Raw genomic sequence first — 19,583 nt, 5'->3', positions numbered from 1 at the left:
TCAAAGGTCATGGAAGAAAAGACTTGTATTTAAGTCACCTATAATATCCCAAAGCATGGTGTAGCACTGCTGTAATGTAGCAAACACAGCAGCCAATCGGCACACAGCAAGATCAGAGAGCTAGCAATGTCACAATGAGCAGATGCTCTGCTTTAGACAATTTGGTTGAATGATAAGTATTGTGTGGGCCACCATCAAGAACTCATGTAGCATTTTCTCAGTCTACAGTGGGTCCTGGGTCCACAAGAGACAAGTGTACTACGCCAGGAGCTACATAAAAGGAACCAATGCTATTGAAAGTGTTGCCACTCGCACTTTCCCTGGATGAGGATTAGACTGGCACACGGGAGGTGATGCTTCTGGATGGGTCTCCCATTCTGGCTGACAACAGCCCTCTTCCTGGGACTCTTTATGAGGTTCTGGAGCATCGGAGTTTTGCAATCAGGAATCCTGAACAAAATCAACATGGTTTCCCTGGAATTCCAAGGCCCATTCTCTCACCCATAACATGCTGAGCCCAGGTTACCCCATCATAATCAGGAGACTCTCCTAGGGGACAAGCACCCCACATAAGTTTGCATTTTATCAATGAGTGAGCACCTTCATGACTTCCACTTGCAGGTCCTCGTTCAGAAAAGGTGTAATCTTCATGGAGTCCAGCATCTGGTTCAGCAACTGTCTGTCCTCCAGCTCTTTCTCTGCTGACACCAACCTCTCATCCGCCAGCAGTTTCTAAAAGAATAAAGCAGAAGGTTACCTCTACATCATTGATTCTACTCCCATCTTCATCACATCCCCTCCCTCTTTGCTGCTGACTCCCTCTGCCATGCCTTTGCTTCCTCTTTGAATACCCCAAAGCTCTCCTTACTGGCCTCCAAAGATCCCTATGTCTTAATTCACAATAGATTTCATTTCACTAGCACCCCGTACCTACCACCAGAGTTTACTGACTCACTTTAACTATTGGTCTTGCAAGCGGCCCCATGATTTTAAAATCTTTATTCTTGCTTTCATATCTTACCAACTTTTATAGATACACCATAGAAATCCGGGTGCAACATGGCTTGGCACAGGGGCAACTGCACTTCCCAGGACTGTAAGAAATTACGGAGAGTTGTAAACACAACCCAGTCCATCACACAAGCCAACCTCCCATCCACTGACTCCAGCTATACTTGTCACTGCCTCGGAAGGGCAGCCAACAACATTAAAAAAACCCTCCCCACCTGTTTAGAAACACTCTTCCAACCTATACCGTCAGGCAGAAGATACGAAAGCTTAAAAACACATGCTAACAGATTCAAGAACAGCTTCTTCCCCACTGTTATTAGATTTGTGAATGGATCTCCCAAATTTTAAATTTATTGTTGTCCTTGGTGCTTGTGCACCTTCTCTGCAGCCATGGCACTGTGTTCCTCACTCTGTTCTATTACTTTTATTCACTTTGTGTGGTATGACCTTCCTGTGCTACACACAAAACAAAACTTTTCACTGTACCTAGGTACATGACAATAAATCAGGTCAAATCAAAATCCCTTCACGGCCTCTATCCCCATCTCTGTAACCTCCTACAGCCCTCCGGGTTGTCCGCACTCCTCCTAAGTATCACTCCATCCATGACTTCAGCATAAATGGTCATGTCTTCAGCTCCCTGGGCTGTAAGCTCTCCACCTCACTACCACCACCCTCTCCTTTCAGGGGAAGGTGGTGGTGATATTGTGATAATGTCACCCAACCAGTAATCGATGGTCCAAAGGTACTGAGCTCAAAACCCATTGTAGCAGTTGGCGGAATTTGAATTTAGTTAATAAATCAGGAAGACATTTCATTACTTAAACTTTCATTGACTTATAAAACCCCATCTGGTTCACTGAGGTCCTTTGGGGAAGGAAATTGCCATCCTTACCCTGTCTGGCCTATGTGTGACTCCCAGACCCACAGCAAGGCGGTTTCCTCTTAACTGCAGTTATTTACAATTTATATTAATGGCTTGGATAAAGAAAAAGTCAGAAATCACACAGCAGAAGGTTAGAGTCCAACAGGTTTATTTGAAAACACACAAACTTTAGGAGAGTAGTCCTCAGTTCTGAGGAAGGATCACCGGACCCGAAAGGTTAACCCTGTCTTCTCCTTCACAGATGCTGCCAGACCTACTCAGCTTTTCCAGCAACTTGGTTTTTGTTTAGGACAGGAGCCCCTTCATCATATGAAAGCTTGTGTGTTTTCAAATCAAATAAGCTAGCGTCGTGTGATTTCTGACCTTGTCCACCCCAGACCACTCCAACACCTCTACATCATGGATAAGGGAAGTTAATGTACTATAAGCAGGTTTATGGAAGACACAGAAATAGGTGGAAAGACTACAGCTAATATATTGTGAATGGTTTTGGGTCCCATGCGTAAGGAGAGATACTGGTATCTGATGCTGTCCAGAGAAGGTTGACTAGGCTGATTCTTGGTATGGAGGGACTGTCTTATGACAAGAGGTCCTTGGGCATGTACTCTTTAAAACTTAGAAGAAAGAGAAGGGACCTTATGGAAACATACAAGATTCTCTGGGAACTCGACAAGGTAAATGCGGAAATGTTGCCTCCCCTTCTGGGAGAATCTAGAACTGGATAGTGTTATCTCAGAATAAGGGGTTGCGTAGTAAAGACTGAGAGGAGGAGGAATTACTTCTCACAGAGGATTGTGAACCTTTGAAATTCATTACCTGTCAAGGCTAGCATTTTAAGTATATTCAACACTGAGATAGACAGATTTTTAAACAGTAAGGAAGTCAAAGTTATGGGGAAAAGGCAGAAAAGTGGTGTTGAGGATTATCAGACCAGCCATGATCTCAATGAATAGTCGAGCAGACTCGATGGGCTGAATGGCCTACTTCTGCTCCTATGTCTTATGTCCTTACGTCCTTTGAAATGGCCGAGCAAGTCACTCAGTTAAGATCTACCTCTTTGACTAAACCTTTAAAGCATCTATCCCAATATCACCTCAAAGTACACAGTGTCGAATTCAGTTTGATGATCGGTCTTTGAAGTGGCCTGGGTATTTTTTTCTATGTCCAGAGGGCTATATAAATGCAGTCTTTGTTGCTGAGTTGAAGCCACATGCAGAGTCAATGATGCATGGTGTGATCAGGAACAGGCCAACTCACACCATGGAGAACTCTGCCCCTAACAATAACAGCATCAGGTGAATACAACACTATGGGCCAAGTTCTGGAAAATGGGATCAGAATAATTTGATTGGAGCAGATTCAATGGGCCGAAGGGCCTTTTACTGTGCTGTAGACTTCAAACAACAAGCAAGGTGCTCTTGTGATAGTGTCCCTACCACTGGGTCAGGAGGCCCTGGCACAAGCCCCACTTGCTACAGATGTATGTCATTGCATGTCTGAATAGGCTGGTTAGAAAAATACCTCAAATTACAAGCCATCTCACTCCTCTATCTTTAACATAATATGGGACTCCTTCAAGCCAGGTTTGGTTTGAACTTGGACCTTCTGTCTCAGAGGTCACAACACAACATCACTGTACCAGACAACCCTACCAACTGAATTTAAAGTCCATGGTGGGACTTGAACCGGTGCCCCTCTGGATTATGAGTGACATTACCAGCACACTACCATCTACCCCTTAAAGGTGGCTCAACCTACAGGTGGGGTGTCGCTGCAGGGTAAGCCCAAGGTGAATCAAGGATTGAACCCTGCGCTGTTGGTGTTATTCTGAACCATCCAGCTAATTTTATTCCCTCTTGTTTCACTCTCTTCTTCAAACAGGGCAGATAGGGAAGTGTTTCAGGAAGGAATGGTGGCTCAGTGGTTAACACTGCTGCCTCACAGCACCAGGGACCCAGGTTTGATTCCAGCCTCAGGCGACTGTCTGTGTGGAGTTTGCGCATTCTCCCCGTGTCTGTGTGGGTTTCCTCCGGGTGCGCCAGTTTCATTCCACAGTCCAAAAATGTGCAGGTTAGGGTGGATTGGCCATGCTAAATTGGTTGTAGTGTTCAGAGATGTGTAGGTGAGGTAGGCTATGTGGGATGTGTCTGGGTGGTATGCTGAAGGACCTGTTTCCACACTGTAAGGGTCCTACAGTTTTTGGTTTTATGGAATTCACAAGAGATCTAAGCAGCTCAAATGATGAGGGGGGAAGGAAAAATGAGGAGGAGGTTGTAGATTTTAGCAACAATGGCTTACATAGCACCATTAATATAATGAAACATTCAACAGCTTTCATGGGAGCATTATATGTTAAAGCATGGCATCCAGCCTCACAATAGGAGACTCAGTTCGATGACCAACAGCTGGATGAAACATGTAGGTTTTAAGGAATGTTTTAAACTAAGAAGGTGAGGTAGAATGGCAGAGAGGTGTAGGGAGGGAATTCTGGAGCTTGGGGCCCAGGGAAGCGATGGTTCACCCACCCATGATGATTATTGTTGAGAAGCAAAAAATGGCCAGAATAATGGAGCACAGATAAATGGAGGGTGACAGGGTGGAGACGATTGCAGAGATAGGGAGGGGAGAGGCCATGAAGGGTTTTGGAAACGAGGATGAGACTTTTTAAATCAAGATGTTGCTTGACATGGAGGCAGTGTAGGCCGGTGAGCACAGCAGGAGACAAAAGAACGGGACTTGCTCTGAGTTAAGAACAAAAAAAAATATAGCGTAGGAACAGGCCCTGTGGTCCTCCAAGCCTGTGCTGACACTTTTTCCCTTCTTTACTAAACCTATCTTCACTTACAGGATCTATATCCCTCGATTCCTTCCCTGTTCATGTATTAGTCCAGGTGCTTCATGAATGCTGTTTTGTGTCTGCTTCCACCACCTCCTCTGGCAATGTGTTCCAGGCACTCACCACCCTCTGTGTGAAACACTTGCCTCACACATCCCTTTTAAACTTTCCTCTCTAGCTCTGAAGCTATGTCCCCTAGTAACTGACCCCTCCACCCTGGGAAAAGGCCTCATTTTTTCCGTTCTAACTACGCCGTTCACAACCTTATAAACTTCTATCAGGTCATCCCTTAAATGATCTACATACCAGTGAAAAAAACCCCAGTCTATCCGATCTTTCTCCATAGCTAAAATCCTCCATAACAGACAACATCCTGATAACCCTTTTCTGTACCCTCTCCAAAGCATCCACATCCTTCTGGTAGGGTAGTGCCAAGAACTGCATCTAATATTCCGAGTGTGGCCCAACTAAAGTTCTATAAAGCTGCAGCATAACTTACCTATCCTTATACTCAATGCCCCTTCCAATGAAGGCAAGCATGCCATTAGTGTTTTTTACAAACTTATCTACTTGCACTGCTACCTACAGTGATCCATACACCCAGATCCCTCTGCATACCAATACTCCTAAGGATTCTGCCATTCACTGTATAAGTTCCACTTGTATTTGACCTTCCAAAATGCATCAATTCACATTTGTCCAGATTAAACTCCATCTTACATTTTTCTGCCTATGCTTCCAACTGATCTATATCCTGTGGTATCCTCTGACAATCCTCCTCACTGTTCAGAACTCCAGCAATCTTTGTATTGTCCGCAAACTTACTAATTAGACCAGCTACATTTTCCTCCAAATCATTTACGTAGCTCACAAACAGCAGAGGTCCCAGCTCTGATCCCTCTGGAACACCACTAGTCACAGACCTCCATTCCAAAAAGCATCCTTCTACCACTACCCTCTGTTGCCCATGACTAAGCCAGTTCTGCATCTATCTTGCCAGCTCATCCCTGATACCATGTGACCTCACCTTTTGTACCAGTCTATCATGAGGGACCTAGTCAAACGCTTTACTGAAGTCCATGTAAACAATATCAACTGTTTTTCCCTCATCGATCATCTTCATCAGTTCCTCAAAAAACTCAATCAAGTTAGTGAGGCATGACCCACCCCTGCATAAAACCGTGCTATCAAGAGTAAGTCCATTTGCTTCTAAATGCATGTAGATCTTGTCCCTGAAAATCTTTTCCAACCATCTCACTACCACCAACATGAGGCTCGCAGAACTGTAATTTCCTGGATTATCCTTGTTACCTTGCTTAAACAATGTGACGACATTTGCTATTCTCCAGTCCTTTGGGACATCACGCGTGGGTAAAGAGGATACAAAGATGGCTATCAATGCTCCAGCAATTTGTTCTCCTGCCTCCGTCAATATTCTGGGATAGCTCCCATCAGGACCCCAGGACTTGGCTTCCTTAATACTTTTTAAGATGCACAATACCAAGACACAAACAGATGAATAGTTTTGGGAAATTGACAAAGCCACATATGTTGTGTTTATAGTTAATGGAGGATGTGTGGAGATCTGATTCGGCTTGTTATCAGCATCGGATATTACACTTATAACCAAAAGGGGAAAATAAATTAGAAAAACAGACTGCTTGAAAGATCAAAGCAATTTGTACTTCGGTTGAATCACAATCATGCCTCTTATTGGTGAAGAAATGGTCTGCTTCTAAGACTTGCTTCTAAGCAGTGCGCAGAGAATGTATTGGAGAGATTTATTCCCTGAATTTTCCCTGCATTGAGTTTCTAGCATTGTTCCAATGAACCGAAGGGCAGAAGGGTCAGAGTGTAAGCAAGGAGGAGAATTGAAATGGCAGACAACTGGGAGTTGAGGAGCGGTTTACAGACTGAATGGAAGCAGACAGCAAAGTGCTCATCTGCTGTGCATACAATCTGCCCAGAGTGGTCTAGATTGTATTGCAAGCAGCAACTGAGGTGTACCAGGGTGAAAGAAAATCACGCAAAGCATTGCTCCACCTGGGAAGGTGTCTGGGGCCTCAGACAGTGAGAAGGGAGAAGGTGAAGGGGTAGATGTTACACCATCTGGGTTTGCTTGTAGTGAGGGCAGTCAGCGTTAAGGGCAACTGAGGGGCAAGTTAGGGTATCACAGAAGGAGTGGTCCCTCTGGAATGCTGAACAGGGGAGGGGAGGGGAAGGGGAGGGGAGGGGGAGGGGAAGATACACTTGGTGGTGGCATCCTGCTGGAACTGAAGGAAATGGTCTATCCAAGGCAGAGGCTGGCGAGGAGGTGGGGAATGGGTTGGTTGTGGTTTCGGGCCCTAAGAGGAGAATCCTCAATTAAGGAAAAAGGAACAAGTGTTAGAAGAAAGGTCCCAATCTGAAACATCAACATTCCTGCTCCTCTGATGCTGCCTGGCCTGCTGTGTTCCTCCAGGTCCTTGTTACCTCTGACTCCAACATTGGCAGTTCTTACTATCTTTCACAAGTGTTGGCACATCACTTTGCACAACAGGAAAAGATGTGACAGTGATGGAGAAATTGGGAGAATGGAATGGAATCAGTACGGGACACAGGGTGTGAGGAAGAGTAATCCCAAGTAGAAGTGGGAGTCAGTGAGAAATGGAATCATTAAATTTCTAATACAAAGGAAGACTCCACTGTTTCATGTTTGGATCAGTTGTCTGTGAATTCTTACATTAATTGCTAGGTCTCTTTGTGTTTCAAAAGTTTTGATATTTTTCACATTTCTGTCAATCACAAATCCACTTCCTCAGACATGTTTCTACCCAACACACAATTTAATATTTTCTGGATTGCAAGTACCAGAAACACACTGGCGTACTGCTCCTTCACCAACTTGAGGTAACTGCAAAGTTCTTTAATCTTTCAAGCAGTCTGTATTTCCAATTTCTCTTCCCTTTTTGGTTATAAGTGTAATATCTAACCAATAGCAAACCGAACCACCACCCCACCACACATCCTCCACTAACTGTAAGTACAATGCATTTGGCTGTGTGAATTTCCCAAAACCGATTAAATGATTGCATTTATCCCACTGTCATAACGAAGGGATTTTCTTGATAACCCGACTGACCTCACACATTAGAGGAATTGTAAGACCAAAGATATTGACGCAGTTACATGGACCTCCAACCATCAGTAAGTAGGGTCTTAATGACTGGCAAGCAGTGGGCAATTTCCTGTGAGAAAAAGTAACTCGCCCACTATCTGAGGGGCTGTTTTGAAGAGGAAGTGTTGATCAGGAGATGGTGCAACGAAATCCCGGGTTACTATTCAAAGACCAGAGGAAACATTCTCTCAGCTCAGGATCAGCAACAATCAGTCTGAGAGTGTCTTGTGATGTGTGTGTGTGAGGTGACGGGAGCAGCACACACCAGACATTACTTACACTCAACTTGCTCTGCGCATCCAGTGGCCAGTTGTGTAGTGCTGTACCCCTGGCTACAGTCTCTGTGCTCCAGCATGAGGTGAGGTAAATATAAAGAACTTGCATTTACATCGCACCTATCATGACATCAGAATGTCTCAAATCTTTTCACAATGAGTCTGGGAGTGCAGCACAGAATGTGCACAGCAAGCTCCCACAACCAGCAATGAGATAAATTAACGGTTCATTTGTGTTTCAATGTTGGTTGAGGGAGAAGTGTCAGCCGGGGCACCCAAGAGAACGCTTCCTCTGGTCTTTGAATAGTCTCTTTTACACAAACCTGGGAGAGACACAGGGGCCTCAGTTTAACGTCTCATTTGAAAAACGGCACCCCGCTCAGTGCAACACACCCTCAGTACCAGCTTGCTTCAGATCTCAAACTTCTAGAGTGGGATTTGAACCCATGACCTGGTGACTTGGTCTAACAGCACTAACTCCTTAAACAAATCAATCTGTTGTTTAATGGTCTTTAATATAGCATTGGAAAAGTTGTAACTAACTGTAATCACCTCCGTGCTGACACCCAGGAGTACAATAACCCAGATGTAATTGGTTCACAGTGAAAAGGGAATAGAAACTCTGTCATGGGTTTAACAGTTTTCATCAGAGTCTGCAGATTATTACAGAGAAATGTGAGGGAAATGATGGAAACAGAAACTGACATCCGTCTGGTTAAGAGGGGAGTGGGGAGCACAGTCTGAGGAACAAAAGATCTAAATTTACTGGAGATTGCACTGAGGACGCCTTCCAAATTGAGGTTTTCAGACTGTGAGCCCGATTATAAAAATCAGCAATACCAGAGCAGGAGAGAGAGGATTCAATCAGCTGATCACTGGCTATCAAACCAGGAGGGGAATATCGTTCTACAGAGCCTGGACATGGAGACAGAGAGTCTGCCATTCTTGCTGCTGTTACCGATCCTTATTCCTGGGGCAGTACAAGGGGAGGTGATCCAGGATTTCAGTCAATGTGCCTGGTTCTTTCAGGGAAAGGTGCCACCTCAGGGCTTCGACACTCAGAACCGTGTCAAAATCTGCCAGCGTTACAGGAACCATTATCACTTTGTAACCCTGTACCGGACCGAGCTGAGGAACCCAGTCTACTCGGCTTACAGGTATCCCTGCACCATGGGGGTTAAGGCGAAACAGAGACCCAGACCATGGTTTTATGAGCCACAGGTAAGTGTTAGTGACTAAGCCATTCACTGTGTACCACAAACAGCCCATCACTTAGATACCCAAATGTGATGAGTATCCAAATCGATGCCGTAATAGACTGTGAAGAAGGTTATCTAAGATTACAAAGGGATCTTGATCAATTGGTTCAAAGAGGTTAAAATGGCAGATGGAGCTCAATCTGGTCAAATGGGAGGTATTGCATTTTGGTAAAACAAACAAGAGTGGGGCTTACACAATTAATTGTAAGGCCTTGGGTAGTGTTGTAGAACAGATGGAATAGTGTAGGTTAGATGGGCTTCAGTTTGGTTTCACAGGTCGGCGCAACATCAAGTGCTGAAGGGCCTGTACTGCACTGCAGTGTTTCATGTTCAATGTTCTATTTGAAGTTTGCATCACATATAGACAGGGTGGTTAAAAAGGCATTTGCCATGCTTGTCTACATTGCTCAGTCCTTTGAAAGTAGGAGTTGGGAAGTCATGTTGAGGTGGTACCAGATATTAGCAAAGCCTCTTCTGGAATAATGTGTCCAGTTACGTTCGCCCAGTTACAGGACGGATATTAGTAAGCTGAAGAGGTTCAGAATAGATTTACCAGGACATTGCCAGTTATTGAACATTAGAGTTATAAAGAAAGGCTGGGGCATTTTTCCACTGGAGCATATGAGATTGAGAGGCGACTTTATAGAAGTTAATAAAATAATGAGGGCTATAAATAGGGTTAATGATAGTTGCCTTCTCCCTAGAATGGAGGATTTCAAGACTAGGGGGCATATTTTTAGAGTGAGAGGAGAGAGATTTAAAAAAGACAAGGAAAATTTCTTACATAGAGGTTTGAATGAAGTTCCTGAGGAGGTGGTGGATGTGGGTATAACTCCAACATTTAAAAGATATTTGGATAAGTACGTGAATAGGAAATATTTGGAGAGTTATAGGTCAGGAGCGGGCAGGTGGAACTAGTTTCGTTTGGGATGATGTTTGGGGTTGGGCTGGTTGAACAGCAGGGCCTGTTTCAGTGCTTTACGATTCTAATCACGGACCTCTCTGAGATTTTTCGATGTTGGGAGGCTACATTGGAATTGGGAATTCAAAAATCCAGGCTTGATTTTGCTTACACTGAGTTGCCAAAGCAAATCCATTTTTTTACAAGAGCCCAGCTTCGCTGAACTATCTGAAAAATGAAAATCAGGTCCAAATGGAATGCGACTGATGGAAAATAAGCACAATACACTCCTTTTCTCAATGTGATGGACTATTTTCATTCGTGCGTGGAATGTAGGTGTCATTGGCTGGGCTAGAATTTATTCCCCACGCCTAATTGCCCTTGAGAAAGTGGTGGTGAGCTGCCTTTGTAAATCCCCCTAGACCATGTGGTGTAGAGACATCCACAGTGCTATTTCGGAAAGAGTTCCAGCATTGTGACCCAGTGACACTTAAGGAACTGCAATTTATTTCCAAGTCAGGACGGTGCGTGGTTTGGAGGGGAATTTAATGGTGATGGTGTGTTCCTATTTTAACATCCCTCCACTGCTTGATTCAAATGTTCTGACTGTCCTACTCCGGAGCAACTAACTGCATTAAAGGCACTATATCAAAACAAGTTGTTATCTGTTCTGCCTGCAATAAATGAAAGTCCTGCAGCATATTGCCAGCTATTATTGCGGATGTGCTAAAATTGGTTACTTAGTTAAACTCGTTATAAGATTGCTTATTAACAAGGGTAAATTAGAAAATTAAAATTAAAATTCACCCCATTCTAACTATGTTTCATTTTGAGGTGATGAGTAATTTCATTCTCACAGTGAGAATATCAATATGATGTGAAAAAGAGGGTTATGTTTGTTGGTGTGAAAGAGATTTTTAACAATCCAGATGAAGGAACTTAGAGAACTGTTGCTGGGTTTGCAGAAGACAAAGTAATAGTTGGAGGGACAGGTTGTATTGAGCAATGAGGGAGGTTGCAAAAGGACTTGGACAGGCTACAAGAGTGGCAAATGGAATACAATATCGGAAAGTGTGAGGTTATACACTTTGGTAGGAAGAATACAGAACATAAACTATTTTCTCAATGGGGAAAGGCTTCGGAAATCTGAAGCACAAAGGGAGTTCTAGTTCAGGATTCTCTTAATATTAACACGCAAGCTCAGTTGGCAGCTCGGAAGGAAAATGCAACGTTAGCATTCATTTTGAGAGGGCTAGAATAGAATGTACTGCTGAGGCTGTATAAGGCTCTGGTCAGATTGCATTTGGAATATTGTGAGCAGTTTTAGGCATTGTATTTAAGGAAGGATGTACTGGCGTTTGCAGGGTCCAGAGGAGGTTTACAAATATGATCCTGGGGACGAAGGGCTTGTCATATGAGAAGCGGCTGAGGACTCTTGGTCTGTACTCGATGGACTTTAGAAGGATATGGGGGGATCTCATTGAAACTTACAGAATACTGAGAGGCCTGAATAGAGTGGATGTGGAGAAGATGTTCTCCCTAGTAAGGGAGACTAGGACCTGAGGGCACAGCCTCAGAGTTAGGACCCTTTAGAACTGAGGTGAGAGGGAATTTCTTCAGCCAGAGGGTGGTGAATCTGTGGAACGCATTACCGCATTAGGCTTTGAGTGTATTTAAGACAGAGACAGATAGGTTCTAGATTAGTAAGGGGTTCACTGGTTATGGGGAGAAGGCAGGAGAGAAACATATCAGCCAAGATCGAATGGGAAAGTAGAGATTATGGGCTGAATGCCTAATTCTGCCCCTGTATCTTGTTGTCTTCTGGTTAAATTGAGACAATTACCTCATGTGTTATTTATTGTTGGTTTTAGATTGATGATCCACATGCCTCAGCCGAAATGAGCAGCAGCAATGATACCTCCAGCGATCATCAGGCAGTGGATGCAGATTACCAGCGTTCAGGGTACGATCGAGGTCATCTCTATCCCTTTTCCTTGAATAAGAATGACAGTGCTACAGCCACCTGTACCCTCACCAATGCAGTCCCACAGAAGCACAAAGCCAATGTGAACTGGGCAAAGGAGGCAGAATCTGTTGTCCTCAAGTTGGCAAAGATATGCCACAAATCCGGCCGCTTGACCTACGTAGTCACGGGCTCAGCCAATTCCACCACCATCAAATTGAAGAACAAGGTGATGGTGCCTGAGGTAGCCTGGACTGCCCTTTGCTGTACCTCCTCATCAAGCCCGAATAATGACCCTTGTCTAAATAACCACGTGTGGTCGGAGGGGCCGGACCTACCGAGATACGATAAAGACTTTTCTGCTGCTTTCAAGAAAAGGATGGAGCCAGAAGAGCCGGCAGTCAGACTGACGGTGAGGGAGCTGCAGAATGAGCTAAAAGTGGGCAAGATCTTTGAGAGCTGTAGAGGAACGAGTGCAGATGATGAGGAGGAGACCTTCAAAGATGTGACATACCTGATTGAAACAGAAATGTCTAACTAGAACTGACTCAGTCAGAAATGGTTGTCAGTCTCTGCAGTAATGTGTGGTCACCATTCAGCGATAGGGCTGAAGTGAGTCTGTGGTTGAGATTTGCAAATTTGCTACAAATTCTCATCGTCATGAAGTTGTGACATAAGGTGTGTGACTTTTAACATTTTACTTTGGCTTTTGAGTTTTGAACTAGTGGCATGTGGGTTTTGGTCTGTATTTATGAAGGGGCTTAATGAATAACTTGCAAGTTTTTCTACGGCCATGACAAGCAATTTTTTACAAAACAATAGGAAGGAGAAATTTCCTGCAGTGTAAGGTTTTGTTTTCATTCAGTAAGTGTTATCAGTGGACAAAATAAACAGTTGTACACTTGGCTTTAGTTAGAAGGGGATTTGGAATTTGGATTTTTTTTGGTTTACGGACATACTTATAATTTGGAAAGCATTTTTTTTCAGTTTGCACAAGTCTCGGCTGAAGCTTGGTGTTTAACTCAGTTACTCTTGAAGAAAGGAAATAGATAGAATTGCTAAGAAATAAGTTCCCTCGGTGTAAAGAATTCTGTTTGAAAGTGCAAGACCAGAAATCTTTGGTTAGAACTCTGAAGAGATTCTCTGGAGCAGAGAAAATGTAATCTCAATTGTTTGAATAATCATTGGCAAGGCGATCAGATTCTGAAGACTAGGAATTGATGCCATTGTTAAGTCAAATCCTACAGATACGATAGAGAAGGGAATTCTTCCTGGTATAAGTGCTATAAAGGAGTGCTGTTGGGATTAATGAGATTGCATTTCTACTGTGTGTTTTGAAATCTTTAACCTTCTGTTATATGTAAATAGGTTAGTTCTATTTTCATTTCTTTTGCATAATAAACTTCTGCTTTATTGTTAAAACCAAATCTGTAGCACTGTCTGTTTGACTGTCAGTGAAAGTCCACCTCATTAAAACAAATAAAATGTATGATCTATCAAGCCAGATTTCAGGCTACGACTGAACTATCCAGTAATAGCATTGGCTGAGACCACAACAATATTTTAGTGAGTTAGTCTCAGTCTCAATTGTACTTAATAAAGATCATATCATTAGTGTCACATTGTTAAACGCATTAAGTACTCAGAGTGTGAACTCAGAGATAGCAAGAACTACAGATAGTGGAGTCAGAGATAACACAGCATGAAGCTGGAAGAACACAGCAGGCCAGGGTTCTGACCCGAAACATCAACTTTCCTGCTCCTCTGATGCTGTCCCGCTGCTGTGTTCCACCATCTCTACACTTTATTATCTCAGAATGTGAACTGTTATTACTCATGTAAATTCATAATGTGTCACAGTCTGACATTTATAGGGTGCAGAGTAAGAGCCTGTCAATACATTCATGGCTGATCTGAATATTAACTTTATTTTTAAATTTGCAACTGGACCTCAGCCTCAACAGCTTTTCGTGGGAGAGAGTTTTAGATTTTCACTCCCCACTATGCAGTGAACTGCTTCCTGACATCACCCATCAACAGCCTGGCTTGAATTTTAAGGTGTTCTCCATGTTCTACAGACCCCCACCCAACATCAGAGGAAACAATTTACCTACATCTACCCTACGCTAACAGATCCTAGTTTGCAATGCAGAGTGATACCAACAGTGTGCATTCAATTCCCATTACCATGAAGGACTCTCCTTCTCAATCTCCCCCCTCATCTGAGGCATGCTGATCCTCAGGTTAAACCACCCCTGTTGACTCTCTATTGAGAGGGGAGCCCTATGGAGTGGGACTGTGGCAACCTTAACCTCAACAGATGCTTCAATCATCTTAAACCGCATAATGACACCGTTCCTTCATCTTCTCCTGCATATGTAAGTCTTTCTTATGTATTTGTCCTCATAGTATAAATCTTTTTGCCTCTCCTGAATCTATGCTGTGCTGTCTCCAAGGCTAGCATTTCCTTCCTGAGTCTTGGTGCCCAGAATACAATATTCAAAATTTGGCTCTGTGCAACCATAACATGACTTCCACCCCATTATACAGCAGTCCCCTTGAGATAAAGTCAATTCTATTCTAGATCTGCAGGAGTCCACACAATCTAACATTTCTCTGTTAACCCACTGAAACCAAAATTCACCCAGTTTCATGCCTCCACCTTTTCCTGGTAGCCATGCAAATATTTTGCCTACAGTTAACAAGTAAATTCCCTTTGGAAAGCCACGATTGAATCTACCTCCAACACAGAGACAACAAACTCCCACAACAAACTGCCATTCCTAGAAGTCACAGTAGAGCGAACAGCCAATGGGGAACTTCAAACCAGCGTCTACAGGAAAACAACACATACGGACCAAATACTGAACTACAGGAGCAACCATCCCAACACCCACAAACGAAGCTGCATTAGAACATTATTCCAACGAGCCACCACACACTGCAGCACAGAGGAACTACGAAGAGCAGAGGAAAATCACCTAAACAGCATACTCAAAAAGAATGGGTACCCAATGAACACAGTCCGCCAATTTCTCAGCAACAAATCCAAACAAACAGACAAAACGGGCTCAGAAACCATAACCACTCTCCCCTACATCAAAGACATGTCCGAAATGACTGCCAGACTACTCGGACCCGTTGGCATCAGGGTAGCCCACAAACCCACCAACACACTAAAACAGCAGCTAATGAACTTAAAAGACCCTATACAGACAACAAATAAAACGAACGTCATCTACAAAATACCTTGCAAGAACTGTGACAAAAACTACATTGGACAAACTGGCAGGAAGCTAGCCACCAGGATAAACGAACATCAACTAGCCACAAAACGACATGACCCACTATCACTAGTATCCTTACACACAGATAAGGAAGGACACCACTTTGATTGGGACAACACATCCATCCTAGGACAAGCCAAACAGAGACATGCACGAGAATTCCTAGAAGCATGGCATTCCAACCGGAACTCCATCAACAAACACATTGATTTGGAGCCAATCTACCATCCCCTGAGAAAAAGAACAGGAAATGACATCACCAACCCAAGGAAACCTAACCTGATAAATAGAAAGCGGGACATATCACCAGCGCTTCGTCGGAGGCTCACTGATGATGTTACCTAGAATGGTGACGAAACGTCTGAAAACTAACCTTCCAGCTCAGCGAGCAAACTCACATCCATAAGTCTACAAACTCAGGCCGCATATGCCTTACGCTAACTGCTCGCCATGTAGAACATTTCGCTTCACCGTCACCTTTCATTCTTTTGCCAATCACTTCTGTCAGCCTTGGTTCTCAACTCTCCCTCCAAGTAACACTTTCTCTCGATCTACTCAGTCTAGGCACACAGGAAACATTCATTCTCTGTTGTAGTTGGCCTCGAGCTTTCAGGCATTTCTGAAATGGGACCTTTAAGCCACATCAATTACTGGCCAGTGTTTTCCACCACCCTGAGTGGTTTTCTTGTTATTCATTTGTTGACAATTTTATCTCCCTCCTGACATTTCATGCTAAATTTTTCACATCACTGTTCAGTCACATTGTAACTAAGCCCCTGGCAAGAAGTCCATTCTGAAGACTATTAATCAATTCAGAATCTTAAGGGAATACTGCTCCCAAACTGCTTAATCCCTGTGAGGATTTCTCTCCAAATTAGTGGATCTTATCCCTTGCTCACTGGAGAACCCCATTCTCCATCAATCCATAATTCCAGATTGTCTTGATCAACAGACTAGATAGGCTAGGGTCATTTTATTCAAAGCAAAGAAGGTTGAGGGGGATCTTACTGAGGTTTACGAAGATCTGAGGGGCGTGGAACCATAATCATAGAATCCCTGCAGTACAGGAAGAGGTCACGCATTGGAGGCTGAGGGGTGACGTTAGAGAAGTTTATAACATCATGACAGGCATGAATGGGAAGAATAGCCAAGGTTTTTTGCTAAGGTAGGGCAGTCCAAAACTAGGGGGCATAGGTTTAAGGTGAGAGGGGAAAGAATTAAAAGGGACCTCAGGAGCAACTTTTTCACGCAGAGAAAGTGGTATAATAATAACATTTGAAAGGTACCTGGATGGGTATGTGGATAGGAAGGATTTAGAGGGATATGGGTCAGGTGCTTGCAAATGGGACTAGATTAATTTAGGATGTCTGTTTGGCATGGATGACTTGGATATTAGAGTCTTGTTTCTACACTGTACAACTCTATGACGCTAAGTTTGCAGTGAACCTCCAAAAAGCATCTGTTTGGCTTACTCCTTTTCCTAACTGTACCAGTCTCAGACTGATCTCTTTCCTCACTATCTCCCATCACCCTCCCCATCTCTACCCTGCCTTACTAATTTAAATCCCCCCAAGTAGGTCTAGCAAGTCTCCCCACCAGTATACTGGCCCTAGTCCAATTTAGGTGCAATCCATCCTTCTTACACAGGTCACTGATATCCCAGAAGAGATTCCAATGATCCAAAAATGTGAATCCTTCTCCCGTGCACCAGCTCCTCAGCCACACATTCATCTGCTCCATCCTCCTACTACCACCCTCACTAGCTCGTGGAGCCGGGAGTAATCCAGATATTACAGCCCTCGAGGATCCTCGTTTTCAATCCCTGCCTAACATCAGATATTCTCTCCCCAGAATCTTGTCCTTATCTCTTCCTACATTGATAGTTCCAATATGTTAAATGGCCTCCTGCTGGGCCCTCTCTCCTTTGAGAATATTCTACGCCCTCTCTGAGATATCCATGATCCAGACACCAGGGAGCCAACACACCATTCTGATGTCCCGCTGTCAGCCACTGAAATGTTTGTCTGTGCCTCTGACAAGAGAGTCCCCTATCGCAAACAACTACTTGGAACCTGGCATACCCCTCATTATATTAGGGCCAGTCTCAGCATCAGAAACCTGGCTGTCATTGCCCACATTTTCCACAACAACATACTTGTTTGCGATGGGGATAGACATAGGAGACTCCTGCACCACCCTTCTCCATCTCCTACTTTTCCTGGAGGTAACCCATCCACTCGGCTGTATCTTCGGTTTATCTCCTTTCCTGCAACTACCATTCATCACATCCCTCAGCTCCTGTAAATTCCTCATTGCCCCTGACTGCTGCTCCAACCGATCCATGCAAAACAACAGGATTTGCAACCAAGCACACTACCTGCAGACATAATTATCCGTAACATGGAAACTCTCCCTAATTTCCCAGATCTGACAGGAACAGCACAATCCTCTACCAAAGGCCACTTTGCACCTTAACAATCTACACACCCACAAACAGTCTTACTGCTTTAAAAAAAACACTGCTCCAGGCTAACTTAGTGCACACTTTATATTTTTAAAGTTTAATCAAGAGGCAGATCTCAATCAAAAAAATCATGAAGAACCCACTCTACTCACTGCTTTAGATTTACTATAAAAAACTTGCTACTTAGCTGCTCCCCTGCTGTGATCTCCTCACTCATGTCTCTCCACGGTCAGTAAATTTTGCTGTTTGTTTATTTTTCTTGGATTATCTCCAATGTGCAGAGGTACTTGAAATCAAACAGCAGAGGCAATAGCTGTGAAGAGTCACTGCTGGGTCAGACAGTACTGTAGATTTCTTTCTCAGTTGATTCACTTCCCACCATGTGGTCATTGCCTTTGTCTCCCTTCCTCCTGTTTTGAAGTGCCGTTGTTTTGATCCTTTTTTCCCAAAGTTCCAGAACAACAGCTTAAACAGTAATTACTGCCCCTAGAATTTGGGGAAATCAGCTCCATCACTGAAAATACCTCAAAAAAAAGCAGCAGCTCTTACAGCCACAACACTTTCTCATCCTCCATTTTGGATTAACCAAGGGTCCTAAATTTATGGTAAGAAATAGGAGGTTTAGAAGAGATTCAAAGAAACATTTTTACGCCCAGGTGGTAGAAACAGGAACCTTCAAAACATTTTAGAAAAACACTTCAGATGCCCATAGTATGCAAGGCTATGGGTCAAGTGCCAGAAGGTGGGTTTAGAATAGAAGGATGTTTGATGATCAACGCTGACATTATGGGCTGACGAGCCTCGTTCTGTGCAGTAAAAACTTCGCAACTCTATGTTCCCAATACCTCACAGGGCAGCCCATTATTAATCCTATTTGTCAGCTCATAATTCCAAAACCTTAAGAGAATCCCATTTGTAATTCAGGTAAATTGTTGAAGATTTCTCCCCCACCTGCGTCAGAGTTGCAGAGAAGAGGTTTTGGTAGAAAGCATCAGATAACAAACTGCCTTTCAGCAATGCAAGTTTCACTTCCCTTTCAAGAGGACTCACTTCTGTAAGTCAACTGAACCGTCAGGTTTCCTTCTCACTGGGATATTTCTGACTGTCACCCTTGGCATCGAGTTGCCAAACCCTGGCCGGGTCACTTTTCCAAAGCTCCAATCAACTGTGAAGGATGGCTTTATGACCCTGCCCCCTGTTAGAGGTTTGGTGGCATTAAGGAGACATAGAACATAAAACGTTACAGCACAGTACAGGCCCTTCGGCCCTCGATGTTGTGCCGACCTGTCATACCGATCTCAAGCCCATCTAACCTACACTATTCCATGTACGTCCACATGCTTGTCCAATGACGACTTAAATGTACCTAAAGTTGGCGAATCTACTACCGTTGCAGGCAAAGTGTTCTATTCCCTTACTACTCTCTGAGTAAAGAAACTACCTCTGACATCTGTACTCTATCTTTCACCCCTCAATTTAAAGCTATGCCCCCTTGTGCTCGCCGTCACCATCCAAGGAAAAAGGCTCTCCCTATCCTAACTCTC

The 19,583-nt window shown here is 43.7% G+C and overlaps 2 protein-coding genes across 3 annotated transcripts in view; one reads left to right on the top strand and one right to left on the bottom strand.

The window, feature by feature from the left end:
• Positions 1-19,583, bottom strand: part of arfgef3 (ARFGEF family member 3) — a 147,864-nt gene that overhangs the window by 97,977 nt on the left and 30,304 nt on the right. For both annotated transcript variants that reach the window (XM_059648743.1, XM_059648744.1), the window contains exon 4: positions 601-732. In XM_059648743.1, the coding sequence (XP_059504726.1) occupies positions 601-732 (132 nt within the window). The remainder of the gene's footprint in view (positions 1-600; positions 733-19,583) is intronic.
• On the top strand, positions 8,849-13,608 carry LOC125455051 (endonuclease domain-containing 1 protein-like). Its single transcript, XM_059648828.1, has 2 exons — positions 8,849-9,386; positions 12,197-13,608. Exons 1-2 carry the CDS (start codon positions 9,087-9,089, stop codon positions 12,827-12,829), a joined length of 933 nt encoding a protein of 310 aa, XP_059504811.1. The 5' UTR covers positions 8,849-9,086; the 3' UTR covers positions 12,830-13,608.

The sequence above is a fragment of the Stegostoma tigrinum genome, chromosome 9, assembly GCF_030684315.1.
Source record: "Stegostoma tigrinum isolate sSteTig4 chromosome 9, sSteTig4.hap1, whole genome shotgun sequence".
Lineage (NCBI taxonomy): Eukaryota > Metazoa > Chordata > Chondrichthyes > Orectolobiformes > Stegostomatidae > Stegostoma > Stegostoma tigrinum.
Note: the sequence above shows the minus strand (reverse complement) of the source record. Positions and strands in the feature narration are given on the sequence as shown.